Source organism: Castanea sativa, chromosome 4, assembly GCF_040712315.1.
Source record: "Castanea sativa cultivar Marrone di Chiusa Pesio chromosome 4, ASM4071231v1".
Classification (NCBI taxonomy): domain Eukaryota; kingdom Viridiplantae; phylum Streptophyta; class Magnoliopsida; order Fagales; family Fagaceae; genus Castanea; species Castanea sativa.
The window spans coordinates 19,739,596-19,756,051 of NC_134016.1; the positions used below are offsets into that span (position 1 = coordinate 19,739,596).

A 16,456-nucleotide genomic window follows, 5' to 3' on the forward strand; every position below is an offset into this window, starting at 1 on the left:
TTTCTAAACGCAACTCCAGCCGAATAAATTTTCTTAAAAGTGGGACCTGGAGCTGCGTTTTTAGAAACACGGCTCACGAAAAAAAAAAAAAATTCTTTAGCTTCCCACGTGTCCCCCCTTTCCCACCCACATCCTCACCTACCCCCACTTTCATCTTTTCATTCTTTTCTCTTTATTTTTTTTTTTCTTTCTTCATTCTTCACTCAACGCTTCAGGTTCTTCTCTCTTTCCTTCTTCTTTTTTTTTTTCCTTTTCTTTCTTCCTTCTTCACTAAATCTTCAGGTTCTTTTTTTTTTTTTTTCCTTTTTCTTTCTTCCTTCATTTTTCCAACGTAACTCTTTTTTTTTTTTCTTTGTTTCTTTGGAGTTCCTGCTTCTTTTTTCTTTGTTTCTTTTTTTTGCTTCTTTCTTCTGCAAGTCACAACATGTTTTTTTTTTTTTACTTCTTCACTCCAGCACAACTCTTTTTTTTTTTTTTTCTTTGTTTCTTTGCAGCTACTTCTTCTTTTTTTCTTCATCTCAAGCACACTGATTTTGTAGGTGCACAATTGCACCTGGACCCAAAGAAGATTATAAGTTCAAGCCCAACGAGCCTTAAACAATAAAATTTGTAGAGTGTGGGCTTGAAATTTAGGTTAGAGGTACTGAGAACTTGACAACAGCCTGAGAGTTACAAACACTTATGAATAACAATTGTTAATTGCAAATAGGCCTCCTCGGATGTAAGCCGAGGACCAACTCTGTATTATTTCTCTTTCTTTCTTACATATTACAATCCTTAATTTCCTTTCTTTTTCTTTAGAGAGAGAGAGTGAGCCAGAGAGAGAGAGAGAGAGAGAGAGATAGAGCCCCCCTCCTCTTTTGCCTTCCTCCCCCTTAAATACCCCTTTTTCGAATGCCTTTTGAGACCCTGACTAGAAGTTTCTGACCTACTGTTCAGGGGTCACTTCCCTATTAATGCGGCCAGGGAGGTAGATGCAGAGTCTTTAATGCGGAGGTGGCAGCCTTTACTCTAGATATTTTCCTTAACACTGGTGTATCGAGAAGGTTCATAGTTTCCCCCTTTAACCATTAGTCTTTCTAGAATTGTGCTTTGACCTTCATAATGAAGTTTTGAATTCTTTTGGGATTGTCCGAAGAGAAGCTCATCCTCGGCTGCACCCTCAGACCCTCGGCGTATTGGCCAATTCGTAGAGTTCAATTCTGGAGCAGGTCGGCCCTCCATGGTACAGTCCAAAGGCCCATATGCCCATTTGGGTCCTTTCACTCCCCACAGATTTTTCGATAGATCTAGTTTTTTTTTTGTTATTTTATGTTTAGTTAGTAAGAAAATGGAGGAAATGCTGAAAATTTTGAATTTATGCTATTGTGTCGCTGATATTGTGCTTATGTTTAAATGGGTTTGTGATCTTGAGCTTGTTCTTTTGTGCTTCTGAGCTTGTACTTGTGTTCCTTGAATGGATTTAGTGTTAGATTTGGGTTGGCTTTGTTGAAGGAGAGGAGATTCATGGGTTTGTGTTCTTATATTTTGGAGCAAGTTGTGGTTGTATTGTTAATATGTTGTGTTTGTTTTTGAATTTTTTGGGTGTGTTTGTATTGTGAGTACATTGTGTTTGATTTTGAAATTTTTGGGTTAGTGTTGATTTTGAATTTTCTAGGTTTCTGTTTAATTTTGAATTTTTTTTTGTTTGAATTTTGAATTTTTTGGGGGAAAAAAAACACCCAGAAATTTTTTTTTGTTTTAAAAAAAACCTATAGCTGCGGTTATAAATGCAGCTCAAAGCGGATCTGTAGCCGCTTTTTGAAAAACGCGGCTATAGGTCTCAGACTATAGTCGTGGTTAAAAACGCTGCTTTAGGTCTGATCTTTAGCCGCGATTATAAAAACGCGGCTACAGACCCGCAGGGGGCTGTTGTTGCGCCGTTTAGGCCTGGTTTGTAAACGCGGCTCTAGAAAATGTGGCTATAGGCTATAGCCGCATTTTTGAAACGCGGCTTTAGACCCCGTTTTTTGTAGTGAAACAAGATTGGATAAGGATAGCTTCAAGAAACATTGTAAGAATTTGCCTTTTCAGAATTAGCTCATAGTCAAGAAACTTGATTCGGGGGGAGGTTTGGCACTACTATGGAAAGAGGAGGTGGTACTTGATGTAATTAATTTCACGGCAAACCATGTCTTAGCGAAGGTGATATAGGAAGATGGGTTCGTTTGGTATCTGATCGGCTTCTATGGGTGGCCGGATTCGACTCAAAAATTTAAATCTTGGGCTTTGCTAACTCACTTGTTGTCTTTTGTAGATGGTCCTTGAATGTGCATAGGAGATTTCAATGCAATCTTGCATTCCTCAGAGAACTAAGCAGGCGGCCACCACCATACAAGCAGATGGAGGAGTTTAGGGAGGCGTTAGAGCGCTGCCAATTACATGATTTGGGGTTTCACGGGTATCCCTGCACGTGGAACGACAAAAGACCGGGCATTGCCAACACTAGGCAGCACCTTGATCGTGTAGTGGCCACGGAGAGTTGGAAAGCAAAATTTCCAGCAAGCTCCTTAACACATATTTTTTCTCATGCCTCCGACCATGCGCCAATAATTCTTCATATAAAACAAGCCAAAAAAATCACACCAAGATTTTCAAGAAGTTTCAAATTCGAGGAGTCATGGCTATTATGGGAGTGAGAGCAAGTAATTCACGTTGCATGGTATAAAGATGTAGGGGCAGATTTGGGTTTGGCAAGGATAATGAAGAGAATAGCAACATGTGGTGTAGACTTTCATGCATGGGGTTCAACTAGAACTCACCTAGACGTGGAAAAAATAAAGACTCCAAACTAAAGTGGAGGCACTTGGTAAGGGAGAATTAACTGAAGATAGCAAAAGTGTCCTTTTGGCAGCCAGCAAGGAGTTGGATGATCTCTTGTTAAAACAAGAAATCTATTGGGCGCAGCGTTCAAGAACTTCTTGGCTGAAGCATGGAGACAAAAACACAAAGTTTTTTTCATTCTAAAGCATCACAGAGAAAAAGGAGGAATTTTATTGAGGGGATTAGAGACTAGACAAACAATTGGGTAACGAAGAATGATGGGATTGCAAAAGTGGCGATTAATTATTTTGAGAACAGATTCAAAGTAGGTGACTGTGACCGGATGGAGGAATGTCTAGAGACTGTCCATCATAGGATTACTCTTGAAATGCAGGATATTTTGTCCAGTGATTTTAGTGCGGAGGAAATAAAAGTAGCGGTGTTCCAAATGGGACCAATAAAGGCTCCTGGACCAGACGATATGAATGTTCTCTTTTATCAAAAATTCTGGCATGTGGTTGGTGATGATGTGATTAATGCGGTGTTAGATTTTCTAAACCATGGGATTATGTTACCTAATGTTAATGTTACTCAAATTGTTCTCATTCCAAAAATGTCTGATTTTAGACCCTTCAGCTTGTGTAACGTAATCTACAATACAATTTCAAAAGTTTTGGCAAATAGATTGAAGCAAGTTCTCCCCCAGATGATCTCCCCCACTTAGAGTGCCTTTGTACCAGGGCGACTGATTACAGATAACATTTTAGTTGCCTATGAGCAGCTACATCCCATGCACTCTCGTAAAAAAGGTAAAAAGGGCTCCCTTGCTTTGAAGCTAGATGTCAATAAAGCTTATGACCGAGTGGAGTGGGCCTTTCTGAAAGGCATTATGACTAAAATGGGTTTCTCCCAGTTTTGGATTGATCGGGTAATAAGTTGCATCTCCACGCCTTCTTTCTCTGTTTGTTTTAATGGTAAATCATATGGTAATATAAAACCTTCTAGGGGGCTCTGCCAAGGAGACCCGTTGTCTCCTTATTGTTTCTTTTATGTGCAGAAGGATTTACCTCACTACTGACACAAGCTGAATTGGAAGAAAAGCTACACGGTGTACAAATTTGCCGTAGGGCTCCTAGCATCTCCCATCTCTTCTATGTAGATGATTCATTACTATTTTGCCGTGCTACTAGAGAAGAGGTTAGAGTGATTATGGAGATTTTGCAGTTGTATGCTTTGGCATTTGGACAATGCATAGATTTCAAAAAATCATTGGTGTTTTTCAGTAGCAATACAGAGGCAAGGCAAAGGGATTGGATAAAAAGTACATTGGGGGTTAGGGAGGTTGACAGATTTGAGTCATACTTGGGTTTACCTACCTTGATTGGCCGCTCAAAGTACCAAACTTTTTCCTTTCTTAAGGATAGAGTTTGGAAAAAATTACAAGGCTGGAAGGGTAAGTTATTATCTAGAGCGGGGAAGGAAGTGCTCATTAAAGCAGTTGCACAATCCGTGCCTACCTACACAATGAGAGTGTTTCAGTTACTAGTGAAGTTGTGTAATGAGCTAAATGCCATGTGTGCAAGATTTTGGTGAGGACAAGTGGGCAATGAAAGGAGGATTCATTGGCGAAATTGGGATTTGTTGTCCAAACCAAAAAGGGAGGGAGGGATGGGTTTTAGAGATATCCGGAGCTTTAATCTGGCAATGTTAGCCAAACAGGGATAGAGGTTAATGCAGGAAATTAATTCACTTCTGTATGGGTGTTTTAAAGCAAAATATTTTCCTAGGTGAACCTTCTTGGAGGCGGGTGAGACTCCAAACAACTCCTATGTATGGAGGAGCATAATGGCTGCTCAAGAAATCTTAAGAAGAGGAAGCTGCTGGAGAGTGGGAGATGGGTCGGCCATTTGGGTTACTAGGATTAAATGGATTCCTAATTACCCAACCAATATGGTGATTACCCCCCTCAAGATGATGAGTGGGAGTGGAGGGTGGTGGAGCTGATTGACTGGACAACTCGGACTTAGGACAAACAATTGGTGGAAATGAAATTCCATCTAGAAGATGCGGAGGCCATTCTTCGAATACCACTGAGTAAGAGAGCGAGCATTGATAAGTTGTTTTGGCTACATAACAGGGAGGGGAAGTACACTGTTAAGTCCAGATATTATTAAGCGAAGTAGCTAGGGAGGGAAACCGACTCTTAAGGGGAGTTTTCAAATGGAGTGGGCGTCAACTCGGTGTGGAGCAAGCTGTGGAAACTAAAAATCCCGAATAAGATAAAATTTTTGGGTGGAGGGCTTGTCATAATATTCTCCCAACCCGTGAAAATCTTGTTTAGAGACGAGTGATTGAGGATAGCACTTGTGAGCTGTGTCAGACAGAAATAGAATCGGTTCTACATGTATTATGGGAGTGCACGATGGCGGTGGATGTATGGGCAGGGAGTACGAAATGGATACAAAAGTGTGAGGGGGGGCCAAGATGGATTTTTGCAGTTATTGGAGGTGTTGATTCTTAGATTGCCATTGGAGGAGGTTGAAATGTTTCTGGTGCAAGCTTGGTTGTTGTGGACACAGCGAAACAAGGTCAGAACAGGAGGGGCTATACAAGATCCGGCTCAACTGGTGCAGAGGGCCTCTGTTTTTTTGGAGGAATACGGAGCATCACAGGACCATCTAATTGTACCAAATGTGGAGGAGAGGAGCTCGAGATGGGTACCACCGCCTGAACATCAGTTTAAACTCAATTTCGATGCTGCTATTTTCCATGAAATTCATGTGTCGGGGTTTGGAGCTATAATTCGGAACGAGAGAGGTGAAGTTATGGCGTCTCTTTTAGCTAGAGGACCATCAGTTGCAGATAGCGAGGAGGCCGAACTCCTAGCGTGCAGAAAAGCTCTAGATTTTGTAGTGGACACGGGGTTCACAGATTTAGTGGTGGAGGGAGACAATTCGGTGGTCAGGAAGGCTATACTAAGCTCGCGGATTGAATATTCTCGGCTGGGACACTTGTATGAGGATGTTAAGTGCATGGCAGCAGGGATAACCACTCTTATAGTGAGTTGTGTGCACCGTACGGCCAACTCTGTCGCTCATTCTCTAGCCCGATTTGCAAAACATATTGCTGATGAAATTATATGGACAGAGGACTCCCCTCCAGTTGCTATGGAAGCTTTGTACTTTGATAGTTCATGAGGATTAATAAAAGTTGGTTTTGGATTCAAAAAAAAAAAATTGAAAAAGTTTTGCACAACCAACACACACACACGTGTGTATACATGTGAGTATTTATTTAAATATAGTATACCATGTGAGTATTTAAGTCAAAGAATATTGACAATCAAAGCACGTGTGATATATACATAAATAGTATGTGAGGGATATTTAGAAAAAAATAACATATACAATAGCATGTGTGTATTTTATTTACCATGTAATTAACATGTGAATATTAAATGTTATACAAGAATAAATTACAACATAAAAATAAAAAGAATAGGGTTGGAAGGAAAGCATTTTGTTGTCACCCACCTTGTTATATCATTTTTACGGTGCAAAAAAAAAAAGATGACAATGGAAATGTACTAGTGCCAAAGAAAAGAAAGGGACTATATAAGCTTGATTAGTGCCTATTGGTTCAATGGAATTGAACAATAGGCCCAAATCCCTAAATATGCAATCCTAAGGAACGTTTTAAATAACAATGCATGAGCAAGTTTGAAAAAGAAATTCCTCTTTTAGAATTTGGAAAAGTTTGGAAAGAACACAATTTTTTTAGAAAGATTTTGTTTTGAAAAGAGGAGGTTTTGGAAAAAGCTACTTTCATCATTTTTGGAAGAAAAGATTTCTTTTGAACAAGCAAACATTTGGAAAAAAAGGAAATAAGTCTTCATTTTTTTATAGAATTTTTTCTAAATGCTAAGAAACCGAAAATTTTGGGAAAAAAAATTTATTTTATTTGTAAAGAAAAGCATTAATTTTAAGAAGACCAAAGAAAAGGGAGTTTAAAAAAAAAAAGATTCATGGATTTATTAATTTTTAAGGAAAAAAGGGTATAGCTTTTAAAAGTGCCCATAATTGTATTTGAGAAAAATATTTGAAGGAAAAAGCTTTGATTTGGAAAATATGATGTGCAAGTGTGTGAGGATGCGCGTGATAGCCAAATGAAAGATGAGCTTATCACGTGTAGCCGTGTCTCGATAGAAATCTATAATAGATTCTATCATATGTGATGGAAAGTCTATAGAAAGACCTTCTATAAGGGAAAGAAGGACACGAGTACGAGGATCGGTGATACTGTTATAGTGAGACTGCAGAGTGAGTACAAAGGTCATCACCATATTAAGGATCTGTGGACCCTTAGCAAACTTAGTTATGGAGAACTTTAGAGTACCTCCCCACAACATGGCCTTCCCATAGAATAGTGAGGTCAACTCGTCTCTAGAGATGGAAGAGAGACAGCAGTGATTAGGGTAATCTGGATGATCCACCCTAAGGACATGTAGTACCTTGGAAATGAGTCATGGGTTGACTACGATACGTGTACCACAGAATACCGTAGTAAAACGAGGTACAAAGGTATCGATGGTGTGCATGTTGGAGTAAAAATCATGTATGAAGACATCGGGACACCTCGAGGGTTTCTCACATAAAGAAGCCCATCCTTGAGAGTTAAACGCACTGGGTAGAGGAGTGTTTGGGAAGTCCAACAGGATGACCTAGCATTCCGAATGAATCGTCCGGTTAGAGAAGTTCTCAAAGAAGTCATCTCTTGCCTTCTCATCATGGAACCCAACAGAATTAGAGGGAAAAGAGGAGAAGAAGAAGAACCACGACAAATCGGGTTTTAGACGGAACATAATTTTTAGGTGCCATGATAAGAAGACTAAATGAGAGAGAGAGAGAGAGAAGAAGAAGAAGAAGAAGAAGAAGAAGAAGAAGAAGAAGAAGAAAGAGATAGAGTCACAACAAAAGGTAAGACACATGAAAGAAAAGAAAAGAAACATGCAATGCATGATAATGCATGAACATGTTACGTGCTAAAGAAAATTGCATCATAGGTAGAAACCCAATCCAACCTAACAGCACTCAAAATTTATAAACAGACACACAATCTTAGAATGAATGAAACATAGTTATAATGAATATAGAATGCAATGCATGATCATATATGAGTTTAAATTAACATAACCCATCCCAAAAAATTTGACAAAAATGCAAAAAGCCAAAATTTTTCCCAAAAAGTAAAACCTAGGTCACAAAAATGCATGAAATGCACAAGGAAGGGAAAAAAGAAGAGATTTAGAAAACTTACCATGTGATTTAGACAAGGATTAGGCTGAAATCTTGATGGGAGGAGGGATTTTGGTGAGAAGAATGTTTTTGGATTGAGAGAGAAGTGAGAGAGATCGAGATATTTGAAAAGATGTAAAACTGGGTCAGACCTCAGAAGTAGGTATAGAAAACCCAGCTCAATAGATCAAGAAGGTATCGAGCTGCTATCAAGAACAAAATCTCGATAGATTGAGAGGTATTGAGGAGGTGTCGATGATAAAAATTCTCGATAGATTGAGGAAGGTATCGAGAAACTATCGAGCAAACAGAGACTCTAAAGAATTTGGCTCAATGGATCGGGCTATCTGTCAAAAGGTATCGAGAAGAAACCCAAAAATCTTGATAGAAGAGGCTTGTATCGAGGAGGTGTCGAGTAGGTATTGAGGAGGTATCGAGCAATCTGTCGAGAGTCCCGAAGAAGAGATTTTAAGGAGGAGAAACAACACACGATGAATGCAACCAAGATAATCATCAAAGCAAGCATTCAAAGAGCATGTTAAACATAAAAAGACAATCTCAACTTTAGATGCAAAGCTTTCCTAGATCAAAACACACTAAAAAAGTTTAACAAGTCCCTTCCTAACTGCTTCCCAAGCACCAAATAAGCTTCTCACAGATATGGGTATGGTGAGAAAAGGATTTAGCTAATTGTACCTTTCAAGGATGTAACAATGGAAATGGTGAGAGTAGAGGAATTTGGAGAATCAAAGGATGAAGATTGTGGATGAGTCAATCTTGTTTTTCTCTAGGGTTTCTCTCTCAAAATTCCTAGAAGCTCTCTACAATACGTGGGTATAAGGGGTATTTATACTCGTGTGTGTTTGGAATGCTAAAGGTCAGTTTTAGCCAAACAGGGCATTCTGACGACTAGAGCTTGTGACTGGAACGAGTCGCGAGTTTAAGTAGCGAGCTAACTGCCTAGCCAGCTGGAGGTTTTGTCCTGTAGTGTGACAACTGGCGTGACTCTTCAGCTCCCCCTGCATGCTTCACACGTGTGCCTTTTTGGTGACTCGCTAGTCGCGAGCCAGTCGCAAGGTCCAGTTGTGAGCCCCTGCTTGAATGCACACTCTTGAACTTTTCTTCACACTTTCTCACACACTACCCTTATATGATTCCCACCTACATACAAGGGTTTCTAAATGCTGAATTACAAGAAAATTAACACGGAAAAAAGCCAACATACTGATTGAATAAATTCAATCTTACAAAGCCAAAGCCCAAAAACATATACAAGCGAGTAAATACCCTAAAAACATCCAGGAGAAAATGCAAAGAAGCTCTAATGCTGAAAGGAAAAGAAAGACCACTAGCAGCAACATGCTGCAAGCCTAGATATAATGTAGTAACAGTTAAGGTTATGTTTAGTAATAGTTTTTATTTTCTATTTTCAAAAACTGGTTTTTGGGAATATAAAGAAAAAAAAATTTCTTGTATTTTTGAAATTAAAAACATGTTTGGTTAGTTGAAATTAAAAAAATAGTTTTTTGGAGAAAAAAAATATAAAATATGTTGTTACTAGGATTTGAACTCTAATGCTAACTCATTAAATGAGACAGATTCGTTAAATCAAATGTGTGTTTTCATTGACTTTTGAAAATTAGAAATTGAAAACAATCTTTTGTATGTTTTTAGTTTCCTTCATAAATTGAGTTTTGAGAATAGTTTTTATTTGTCCATTTTGGATTGCCAAATAAGTTTTTTAGTCTAAAAAATAAATTTTTTTTAATAGTAAATAAGGGGAAATTTTTTTTAGTTTTTTTTTTATAATCTTTTTTAATAAAAATTCTTCTTATCAATTTATTTAATTCACTTCTTTTTCTATCCACCTATGTTTATTATATACATGGTTTTTCATTTTTTTTATTATCAATAATTTTTTATTTTTTTTTTCTAATTAGTACATTGTATACACCTATATTTTTACACTATTAGTATTTACTAACCTCAGATTTCTCTTCACTTCCAAATTCTTTATTTACATACCTTTTCTTTATCTTATTATTTTTAAATTAATTAAAAATCTTAATTTCATTATAATTTAAAATTCTACATTAATTAGACCTCTTTTTAAGTTGATATCTCATATATTTTTTTGGAGAAGAGAAACTCACGCCAATATATAAATACCTGAATCCCCAAGACATAGTCAGTATGTATTTCTCTTCACTCAAGTTTCTTGCAATTTTTAATTATAAAATTCAAACCATTTGAAAATATGTTTGATTGAAGTTTGATTTTTTTTTTTTTTTTGGCTTACCATTATGGTTGGATTTGGATGATTTGCACAATTACATCCTATCTTTGTGGCTTGTTTAAAAGTTTTTTTGTTGCTTGCATAAATATTGTATTCTGATCATAGTTGGTGCTAAATATGCAGTTGCAGGTTAGATGAAATATTCTATTAATGCTACAAGTATATCTTATCAATAGAAATAGATTAATTTATTAAAGTATATTCTTAACAAAGAATTTCTTGATTATTCCTAAATACTTTGTTAAATGATTGTTGCAACATCACATGATTATAAACAAATACGTTCACATTAAAATTATTGATAAGTATAGTTAAACTATTGTTTTTATCTAAAACGTGATATTGACTATAAAGTTTTGATGTGACAAAAAAAATCTTGCAATGTATATGAGAAAATTTTACTTTTTATAATTTTTAGTACGCATCAAGTGATTAGGTCTTTTTTTGTGTATATTATTTTTTGCCAATATCATGGAAACATGCAAGTCTATAAGGACTTTAATTCCCATTATATTTTGAATCTTAAATGTCTTGCAAATTTTGTATATGTTAGCTATGATTTATGTTGATTTATATTGGTGGGTATCGGTGCCTAATGTATGGTTTACTCTCTCTCTCTCTCTCTCTCTCTCTCTCTCTCTCTCTATATATATATATATATATATATATATATATATATTTGGGCATACAGGACCTTGCCAAAAGGTATAACTTCTTAATTCTTATCATATCTAAATGCTAATGAAGTTATTTTTGATCCATCATCTCCAATATTAGTTACATAATTATCTACTATCTTCCATTCAATTAATTTTGGGCTTATATATGATTTTTTTTAATAGAAAAACTTTACTTTAGTTTTATTATCTATTTTAACTTAATTTTTCTTAAATTAATAAAATATTTTCTTTAATATACCCATGATTCTTGATTAAGCCGTGCACTGCACGGATATAATACTAGTATAAAATAAAATAAAAGACCTTTAATACAGTTGACTTGACCATGAGTTGTTGGATTAGAGTATCCAACACGCATGTGATCACACCAACGACTTGGATAGGAGTGCCCAAGAACAGTCAGTCAAGCTGAAAAAAATTACTTGAATTTATTTCTTTTAATAACAAATAATTCCTTTTTTCCTGTCGTTTATTCTCAACAAAAAAAATTATTTTTCAATAGGATCATGTAATTTTTTTAATATTATTTTAATAACCATATCAACATTTTATAGTGCTAACAATGCACTTGTTTGCCACGTTAGAGTTTTCTATTAGTGGGTCGACGATAAGGATCAAAATGGACTTGAATTTTCATTTTCCAAGACTCAAGTAGGCGCAAATAAAGTTTAGGGACCAAAACAAAAATCAGCCCAAAATATAAGAACTAAAAATGCATTTTCGTCTTTTATTTCCTTGTATTTTGTGGGATTTAATTGTAATGAGTTTAGTTTTAAGTGATGAAAATTTTCTCAAGATAGTTGATCTCGTGACTGGCTTACGACTCAACACTTATGAAAGGCCATGTGAGGAGCATATGTGAAAGTTCAAGAGTTAGAATATCTTGCAAGTATCTTGCGACTTGGCCAACCTGCGAAATGACCTGCAAGATGCATTGACTAGCTGGATTTTAAGTGTGACATTTCCTCTTCTTTCCCCACACTATATATATCCTCATTACCCACAAAATTGTAAAGAGGCTAATCATATAGAAAACCCTAGACTCTTTAGTATACTAGAGAGTCTATTGACTCTTGTGCACATTCATAGGGAGAAAAATTCCATAGGGGGGAGATGCATATACTAAAGGGGTAAGACATTTTTTATATGAGAAAACTTTGTTTTGTTTGTTTTACTTTATGTTTTTTTTGTTTGTTATCTTTATGGTGCTTTGAGCTTCTATTAGTATCTATGCTTTGTTGTTCTCATCGCATAGTGTTTATATATTGGATATGCCTTGTGCTTTATTGATTGCATGTGCGGACAATCAATTGCTTTGCTAAGTGATCACTGTAGTCATTTCCATATGACTGTTTAGTGTTTGATCAAGTTATGCTTTAACTACAATTCATTTGACATCTACTTGATTGCAATTTAATTGTTACTTTATACTAGTTCTTTATTATTTGCTTTACCTTAAGGGTTTAATGTGTTTTGTGCAAGTGTTTCAGGTTACAGGTATTTGGTTCCAAGTTTGTCACAGGTTTTAGATTTAGGTATGAGTGAGTTTTGTCATTGCTCCCAAACTCATATTTAAGTCTAGAGTCTGTTTGATAGGCCAAAAATGTATTGACCCCTTGTGATAAATTAATTAATTAATTAGCCAAGTGTATTAATTAATTAAATTAACATACACGAATGCGTGGTAGCAAAAATAAATCACTAATAAACTAAAGTGCAGAGGAAAATAAATTGACACAATGATTTGTTTACGAATGGGGAAAACCAACAAGGCAAAAACCCTACTGGGTAATTTTAAGGTCACCACTCCCGAGAATCCACTATCATCAAAACAAGCAGTTACAAGTAAAGGAATCCTAGTACCTTATACCAACCTACAGTTGAACCCTTACCCCAATATCCAATTGGACTTGTTCTGTAGTGACAATTTCTCATTTGAATGCACGGCTCCTAGTACGTGACTAATAAATTGCGCGGATCCCAATATGCGAATTTAATCACGAATTAGAGAAGGAGGTTAGCTGCAAAGTTCTTTTGTTCTTTAACACATGAAGATCACGAAGTTGCTTGGTCACAAAACTCTATGGTGTACAAACATAGCAGTTTCTCAAGAACTAGGGCAAACTTGGTTTCCAGTCACACTTGATGAATTATGCTCTTGTGTAATTGTGCTCTTTGCTGTGTAACTTGTTACGGCCCTTAAAATAATCATTATATATATTTAGGGTTGTGAGAAAAGAAAGCCCAAACACATACTCATGGATTGGATGAAAAACAGTCTAGAAAAATTGAGTTTCATAAACCTCGACGATACCCTATTTGTCAAGCTGCTGTCGAGCTACGGGCTAGAACAGCTCTTTAAGGCTCGATAGATGCTAGCTGTCGAGTTTTAATGAACAACACTTTTCACACTTGAATCTTGGACAGATTTGCATGGCTTTAACACTTGGTCTTGAAACAAGGTTTTTTGAAGTATTAAACACATCCTAGATCTACCTAAATACAAGTAAAGTACATTTTGTCAAAGGATAGCCAATTACATAAAATAGTGACATACGTTCCTAACATGTGAAACACATATGTCCTAACACTGTTATCAGGTCTTTTGTCACAAAATAGCCAAATGAGGAGATTGTAAAGTTATGGTTTTTACATAATATTTATGTTGGCAGTATTTCATAACAAAAAGTCTTTTAATTTCATTAATTTATTTCCTAATATTTTGTAAGATTTAATTGTAATAGGTTTAGTCTTAAGTGGTAAAGATTTTCTCAAGATAGTTGATCTCGCAACTAGCTCGCGACTGGCTCGAGACTCAGCACCCGTGAAAGGCCATGTGTGGAACACATGTGGAAGTTCAAGAGTTAGTGTATCTTGCGAGTATCTTGCGACTTGGCCAACCCGCGAGATGCACCGACTAGCTGGATTTTAAGTGTGATCTTTCCTCTCCTTTACCCACACTATATATACCCTCATTAGCTACAAAATATTAAGGAGGCTAATCATATAGAAAAACCTAGAGAGGTTTCTACAACACCCACCTTTTAAAGAGAGCTATCCATCCTCAAGAGAGAAATCCTTGTAGTCTCTTCTCATTCTCCTCTTCCATTGTTATACCTTGAGAGAAGATTTGTACCCAAACACAAACCATACCTATTTAGAATGTAGAGAGTGTTTTGGAGCTTGGGAAGCATTGTGCCTTTGCCAAAATAAGCCGGTGAGGCTTAGTAGTGCAATCATGCAATATAGTAAGATTCGGGAAGCTAGTGAAGACATGACTTCGACTTAGGTAGATAAGGCTTGGAAGGTCTTTTTGGTGTCCTTGTACTCCAACTTATTCACTAGTGGATCATTTCGGCTTAGAGGGCCGCGAAGAGGTTTTTATGCCGAGTTTTTTTTTTCTCTCTTCGATAACACATCGTCGTGTTATCTTGGATTTGGTGTTCTTTTCCCTACTGCCCTTTACATATTTGTCTTGCATCTATTTATTTATCCATGAAATTGTTGAGTGCTTAGATTAATTAATTTGCTAATCACGTATATTCCGCATTAAGTGTGTTTAGATTAAAATTAATCTAGCCATAATTAAAATTGGGTCTAAACAAGTTCTAGTCATTTGTAATATTGGGCTTTCACCACTTTCTTCAAATAAATCTCAACCACTAAACACACCCAATGGAAGAGGAAGAACCACGTGATCTCCCATGTGGATTTCATGTGCACCAAGTAGTAGAACATTAGCTCGTGCATGAGAGCCGTCACAAAAAAGGTACCCAATATGGTTGGGAGTGGAGCCTACTTACGACCAACGACATGTGTGGCTGTGTCGAAAAAAGGTTCATATACGGCTTGTCGTAGAATACTTGTGACCATAATGTTCTTCCATCTCTTGCCCCAAAAGTCTTGCAATGAGGTAGAGAGGTATGGTGCTTCAAATTGTCGCTCGAGCTCAAGTCCCAACAGGGCTCGAGCCAGGGTTGCCACCAAGGCTAGTATGATTTCAAGCCATAAATATATGTGGAAACAATATAGACACAATATGGCCCATGGATGAGATTGGTCACTATAGTCATATAGTAGGATCAACATGGCTAAAAGTAAGCCCTTTATTGCGCCATTTAGAGGCATCTTGTGGCCCATTCTAGGCCTATTACGAGCTAGGTTTTCCTTAATTGGGCCATTTGGATGTGTTTTTTCAGGTGTGTTTTCTTTATTTGGGTCAATTGAATGTGATTTTGGAGATGAGTTTGATTTATTTTGGGTGTTTTGGGATTTATCCCAGTAGTCTAGAGGTGGGTTTTGTTGGATTTTGATGGTAAGCAAGCAAAGGCGATGAAGTGCCTAAGAGAGATTGATGGGTCGGAGGACAAAGGCCCTTTACCAAAAGCAAAGAGCAAAAGCTTGAAGTTGGCTAGCCATGCAATGAAGAAAGCAAAGGTGACTCCAAGATGAATGGAGGAGAGGTTAAAAGGAAGGAGAAGAAATAGGCACACAATTGGGAGTACACCAAAGAGTCTTGGAATACCTTTGGGGACAAATTTGCCTATGGAATAGCAATAGCATAGAGATATGAAGACTGAAAGTCATACCTTGACAAAATTATTCATCTCACAACCTCTAATAAATTTTTTCTTCTATGATTAATCGTTTCTGCTTGTTCTTGATCTTTACACTCTTGGTGGTAAAGAGCTGAGAAAGAGAGGTATTATGTCCACAAGTTGGAGTAGGAAAGAAATAATTTGTATAGAAATGTGAGAAGCACCAGTTTGAGAAGTTGAACTACGTTTCTCACTGGCTAGTTAGGACTCGTATACGTTTCCAAGCCCTCCATGAATCAATGCATTTTCTTTTTCGGCAAGTCTTCTTTTCATTGGGCCAGTGGGTTCATCATTCATGATTCATGAAACTTTTATATTCTTGGCGTAGATAATACGTAAGAGAGAATTTTTCTCACACTGTTTGCATGATATCAAATGTTATCCACTATCCTCCTTTTTTAAAATTTATTTTTGAAAAGACAAATATTATTAATTATCAACGTAGAGAGAACAACAAACAAGAGCAAGCTTCCTCCCTAATTATCGAACCAAAATAGGTTGACCAACTACCTAAATCAAAAGAACCAAAAATATTACAAGAAAAAGACCACTTAGCTAGAGTGTGAGCAGCCATATTAAAATGTCTAGGCTCCCAAGACACAGAAGCACTAGAAAGTGAGGATAACATAGATTGCATCTCAAGTAAATAGGAAGCTATTCTCCAGGAATTGGGGGGGGGGGGGGGAGAGAGAGAGAGTTTAGGAGAGCTTCACGATAGATTTTAAAATCTGTCTCAATAAAGATACCCTCTGCCTCTATCTTAGGAGCCTGAGACAGAGCCATTTA

General features: G+C 36.8%; 1 protein-coding gene and 1 pseudogene across 1 annotated transcript; one reads left to right on the forward strand and one right to left on the reverse strand.

Moving 5' to 3' along the window:
- The first annotated feature begins 5,204 nt into the window (after positions 1-5,204).
- Positions 5,205-5,999, forward strand: LOC142632574 (uncharacterized). Its single transcript, XM_075806951.1, has one exon. The coding sequence runs from the start codon at positions 5,205-5,207 to the stop codon at positions 5,997-5,999; it is 795 nt and encodes a 264-aa protein (XP_075663066.1).
- Positions 6,000-14,684: 8,685 nt separating this feature from the next.
- LOC142632575 (acyl-CoA--sterol O-acyltransferase 1-like) lies at positions 14,685-15,655 on the reverse strand (annotated as a pseudogene).
- Between the last annotated feature and the right edge of the window lie 801 nt (positions 15,656-16,456).